Source organism: Capra hircus, chromosome 6 (genome assembly GCF_001704415.2).
Source record: "Capra hircus breed San Clemente chromosome 6, ASM170441v1, whole genome shotgun sequence".
In the NCBI taxonomy this organism is placed as follows: domain Eukaryota; kingdom Metazoa; phylum Chordata; class Mammalia; order Artiodactyla; family Bovidae; genus Capra; species Capra hircus.
In genome coordinates, this window is record NC_030813.1 from 15,654,696 (window position 1) to 15,660,695 (window position 6,000).

The following is a 6,000-nucleotide window of genomic DNA, read 5'->3' on the forward strand; positions in this document are numbered from 1 at the left end:
CCATATTACACATGAGGAAACTAGAAAATAGGATGAATAACCTGCCAGGGGCACCAAGCTAGTAAATATCAGTCCACAAGTCTAACCCCAATCCGTCTCATTCTGAGGTACAAGTTCAAGACATTCACCTTCTTGATATGGAGTCTAGTCAGGCGGCTCACGTCCGTTTCTGTTTGTGTCTTCCAGGAGATACAATATTCATTATTCTGAGGAAGCAGAAGCTGATCTTCCTACACTGGTACCACCACATCACTGTGCTTCTGTACTCCTGGTACTCCTACAAGGACATGGTTGCTGGGGGTGGTTGGTTTATGACTATGAACTATAGCGTGCACTCTGTGATGTACTCGTACTATGCCTTGCGAGCGGCGGGTTTCCGCGTCTCCCGGAAGTTCGCCATGTTCATCACCCTGTCCCAGATCCTTCAGATGCTGGTAGGCTGCGTCATTAATTACCTGGTCTTCCAGTGGATGCAGCACGACCAGTGTCACTCCCACTTCCAGAACATCTTCTGGTCCTCGCTCATGTACCTCAGCTACTTCGTGCTCTTCTGCCACTTCTTCTTCGAGGCCTACATTGGCAGCAAGATGAGGAAAGCAACGAAGGCTGACTAGTGTCGGGACTGAGGAGGAAGCCGTAGCTCAGGGTCATCAAGAAAAATAACAGACAAAAGAAAATGGCACAAGGAATCACATATGGTGCAGCTAACACAAAACAAGACATATGAGCAAACACACAACCCAAGGCAGCTTAGGGATAATTAGGTTGACTTAACCCAGTAAGTTAGTGATCCTTTTTGGGTGAGGACTCACTGAGTACACCTCCATCTCAAAGGACTGCTGCTGGAAGACCCCATTCCCTCTTTATCTGTCAACTCTAGGACAAATGAGAACAAAGTGGGCCAGAGGCAGAGAGAAGGCAAACAAGCTATTAACAGTATATGGAAAAAAAATGAATTTACTGTTATATTTCTCTAAGGATCAAAGAAGTTTACTTAAAAACCATGTGAGCACATACATACAATCCTTTCTAATCTTTTTTGACACTAAACTGGAGCCAACAGAAAAGGTAAAAATGGAAGCGACACGGGCTGTGTACCTAGAGTCACGCTTTTACAAAATTGAAAGTACTTTTTCAGAAAGGTTATGGGTTGTAGCCCCCGTGAGAAAAGATGTCTTAATCACCTCCTGAGAAAACAGATGATAAACTATATTTCAACTATGAGAAAGACTCGTTCCCCTACATAGCACAGCCTCAGTCTAGTGAGTTCACCATAACAAAACGGGGCATAATATTTTCCCAGGGTTTTCCGTGGGAGGAAGGAAACAGTGCCGCCCAACTCCTGAAAGGGCAGCTCCAATCTCAGTTATTTCTGATAGTTTTATTTTCTACCCCTAAATGGAGTAGGACACAGCATCCTTTGTTCAGTTGCCTTGGGCTTTCAAACAGAAGAATAAATATAAAAAACAGACAACTCAACCAAATTATTTGAAAAATAGACTCTCTTACCTGTAAAAAGTTGCGGCCCTACACCGAAGTTCTTGAGCTGGGAAAGAGGAATGAGCCGAAGATCAATACAAGAGAATAAGTACACCCCTCCATAGATGACTCCACACATAACTTTCCAAATGAAACCCTGTGGTACAGTCCATATTTCCTATATTTTTGTGAATTTCACAAAGCAACCCACAGGGCTCTCCTTGATCTTGGGTGAACACTGTGTTTCTGCATCGTCTGCCTTTGCTCCCTAAAGCAATGCAGAGGTGTTTAAAGTGCCCTCTGCTGGTCAAGCGGAGATACTTTGACAAACACACTTTATGGCAAGTTGAGCTGAACAGTCGACACACAAACGGCCCCCTTCGAGACTTATGCTTCAAATTTTAAATGATATAAAATATTCACCATATTTTTGGCCAAATCAGAAGACATTCTTCCTACTTTGAGTCAGCTTCAGAAATTTTTTGAAAAGGGACTTACGCTCTGGAGTTCAAAAATCAGCTTATTAAGAGCCATATTCTTTTAAAAAAAAGCTAGATACTATAATATCTGCAATATTTCAGTCCTTTACAAGCCAAATGTGTAAACATTCCTGTATTTCAAAGAAGCAATTATGTCAAGTTGTTCAATGTGATATAATAGTATTCTAATTGGTTATATAGCTTAATGATTAGACAAACTAGATAAAAATTAGGGGCTACTACACTGCATAGATTAGACATGCATAACCACACATATATACACACAGATGTGATGTCCACCAAACTTTAAAGCCCAAATAAATAGAAACATGTTTTCTGGCTAGCAGAAAAAGAAGCTGTTTAGCTTTCTTGCTTTGAGTGTGTACAGAAAAGGGATTTTTCAAATTATTTTTATATTATTTTAGCTTTAATTGTGCTGTCATTCATGAAACAGAGCTGCTCTGCTTCTCTGTCAGAGATGACAAGGGCTTTCTCAGCATCTCGTCTATGTGTGGAATTGAAAAGAATAAAGTTTTATTCCATTCTGTGTGAATGGTCTGAACCATGAACAGAGAATCCGTGCGAACCAAGTCATGACTGATGGGATGGAGGGTGGGCTGTATGCAGGGAAGGGAAGCTGTTATGTCTGTGTTAAATTATTGTGAACAATCTATGACGTTTTGACGTTGGTTCATAGATGCATTGATCGGAGAATGTATTATTAGGGCAAAAACTGACATGGACTGAAAAGACAAGTCCTGCTATAACAACTAATAGATTATTAGGATGCAAACAATGTTATTTTGAGCTTTGAAAATACATGATACTGTGCAATAAGCTTTTTTTTCTTATAACAGAAAATGAGCAGAATAATGAGGAAAAGGCCAAATAACAGTTGACTTGAATTTAACTGAAGGACAGTTAGAGCTTATTTGGTTAATTTAATTTAGTGATTTAATCCATTGATTTATCAGTGATCCTTTAATGCAGGTTTTAGAATAAGGAAATAATCATAGACCTTAAACAGACTCAGATGCTTCCAAAGCACTTTCATCTTGGTACAGGTTCATACTTGTGTCTACTTATGAGATAATTTAGAAATTTTGTTTACGGGTTGAATGTCTAATAAATAGTTTTAAAATTAGCTAAATGTATCTAAAGGCATTTCCGATGTTTATCATGGGAGGGGGAAAAAATCACACCTTTAAAAAAACTGAAATTCTGGTATTACAGGTTCAATACACTGTTTTTAACATCTCAGCTTAAGTGATTAATTCTATTAATATATGAGGCTGGACCACTACCCCGTGGCAAATCTGAAGCCTATAAGAGAATTGACTGCCACATAGATAATCCTGCTGTCACTTAACATTCCAGAAAAACTTGGGCAGGCAAGTTTTTATAGCTGCCCCACTATGCTGCAATAGATTTCCTTTCTCTTGAAGATTTTCCACTGCACTTCAATTCCAGTATCGTGAAAACATTCCTGGATTGAAAAAGTTTTTTAAACCAAATCTTCATTTCAAACATAAATACATGCAATTTGATACACAAGGTCTGAGCATCAACCCAAGTCTATGAGTTTGCAGTGAAAAACATTCTAGTGAGAAATGCTCTATTCACAGATCAGGAGGTTTTATCTGGACCTTCTAATTTTGCTCATGAGAACAGAGCCACTACTATATTCAAAAATCATGTATTGAGATGATTATTCCAGTTAATTTACTCCCATCCTTCTAACCATCTGTTCCCTTCTCCAGGGGATCTTCCCAACCCAGAGATCAAACCCGCATCTCCCACATTTCAGGCAGATTCTTTACCATCTGAGCCACCAGGGAAAACTTTCTAATCATACGCTGCTATAAACACAAGGGGACAGGGACAATACATTCAAATATGTTGCTGATATGGAAAGAAAAAATTATATCCCCTGTCAATTCTATTAATGTGGCTCTGAGTCTGGAACTTTACTGAGTAGGGTTTTTGCAGAACGAGATGGAAGAACACTTCTAGGAAAGAGACTCACAGAAAAAAAAAAATTTTTTTTTTTTAATCAGCTGTGGTATCATTATCATAAGATAAAACCTGTCACATTAAGAACAACAAAGCACCTGGAGTAAACTACACTGGAGTAGAATATTCCACAAGTCTGGTCTGGTTCCAGACTGCTGGGTTACCAGGGAGAAATAAGCTCAGGTTGCTATTATGAGAGAACAGCCTTTCTTCAGATACAACTAAGCTCCAGTACACTTTCCCCCCCCAGTTTGGTTAATGAATCTTCAACATAGTTGTTGGGTTGGTCATGCGCTGACTCAAGAGGGCTCTTAGGAGAGTGGAGATGGTCAAACAGACCACCTCCTTGAGTTCAGTGCTTTGAGCTGTATGTGCATGGTCTGTGCCTGTCTCTTAGACACTTCTTTCCCTGAAAATGTTTCCATCCTGAAAATTACAATTGTGTGAGAGCTTTATGATGAAAGTCTAGTGGTCTGATCTTTTTGTTTTCAATAATAAATATTTTGCTATCAATTCAGGATGGTAGTAGAGCCTATTTTCGTGCTGTGAGTCATTGTCTCCTGTAACTTAACTTGTTATTCTATCCTTTTTCTATCTGTATACAGGAACCAATTCTTTGTGCCTCAGACCCATCACCAACCAAAAGAGATTTTGATAAGAATGCACCACAGGGTTTGGCCTCTGTTGCATACATGTTAAAGTGATAAAGCAATGATACTCTATTTTGTGCTGACAATCAGGATGAAGTGTTAGGTCCCAGTCTTGCAGTGAATCAACAGCCTCTGTATGCTGGTACCCAATACTTAAGCAAAAAAAGAATCATTGTAGTTATAGCATTTTCTTGAATGCCAGTTGTAACACACCAGTTATAAACATCTTTGAGCCATATGGCAAAACCCATAGCTAAAGAGACCAGTTAGGTACCCCTGTGCAGAGCATCAAAGACTATTCACAGGCCTGTTGATTCACCAAGTTACTTGCTTCATCCCCAGATACTCTGAAAATTCAGGGCTCACAGAGAGGGAAAAATAGGCCCCAGGTCTCCCTTCCTCCTGAATTATACATTTTTTTTTTAAGTGAAACAAGTTATTCTAGCACTAAAACAGACAGTGGGAACACATCTGTGGCGGAGTTCAGGGGTGCTGGGAAAATCTTAAGAAAGGCAGTTTAATTTCACGTTGGGCAAGTAAAAGTCTTCACATCAGATACACTTCACAGAAATCCAAATATGACACTACATTGTAGTAAACAGCTCCTGAAGCAACTGGTTAAAGAAACTGGTTGCATAAATCACAGTCAGGCCATTTTCGCAACATATTTAAGCCAAGATTTCAAGGTCCCGACTCAATGCTGGTATTGAACACTGTCATTCTCTCAATGCTTGGTGTCTCTGGAGACTTCTCCCCAGAAGACAGAACCCTAGAATGCTCCAGAAGTAGCCTCATAGTGCTGCCCAAGCCTGTCAATTCAAACAAGTCTGCTCTCTGGGCATGTTCAGGCAAGAGGTTGCTTACTGCTACCTGGAAAACCACTGGAAGATTCTGCTTCTTAGAGGACCCAGTGCCTCTATTCAACTAAAAGCCTACCCATATAAGCCTCACAGAGCAAATCACAGCAATGTTGGAATTGTTATTTTCAAGTGCTGATTTCATGACATTAAAAGAAATATTTTTTTCTGGTATATTAAAAATAAAATCATAACTTTCTGATTTAAAACCAAACTGTTTTCCGTTTCTTTTCTTTCTTCTTCTGGGCAGTACAAAGGAGGCATCCGTAAAGGCTACTTAGAAATCTCAGAAAGGCCTTCCAGTGTGCTCATGGACGCAGGAGAATCACTGAGACTCCCCAGTTTTCAAGCAAAGCCCAGGACTGATGTGGGTGCCAGATACTTCTAGTCAAAACCCAACAGGTGTCCAGCCCTCCCATGGTATTTCAAGGGTGAAACACAGCACATTATCCAGACCTGACATGTCAGGGCAGTCCTCATGGAGCAGGTAGTCTAAGCTGGATCCCTGTTTAACAGGTTGAG

The 6,000-nt window shown here is 40.0% G+C and overlaps 1 protein-coding gene across 3 annotated transcripts in view; it reads left to right on the top strand.

Moving 5' to 3' along the window:
• Nucleotides 1-4,489, top strand: part of ELOVL6 (ELOVL fatty acid elongase 6) — a 139,770-nt gene extending 135,281 nt beyond the window's left edge. For 2 of the 3 annotated variants that reach the window (XM_005681308.3, XM_005681307.3), the window contains exon 5: nt 187-4,489. In XM_005681308.3, coding sequence (XP_005681365.1) covers nt 187-614 — 428 coding nt within the window. In that variant the 3' untranslated portion in view covers nt 615-4,489. 3 annotated transcript variants of the gene reach the window in all.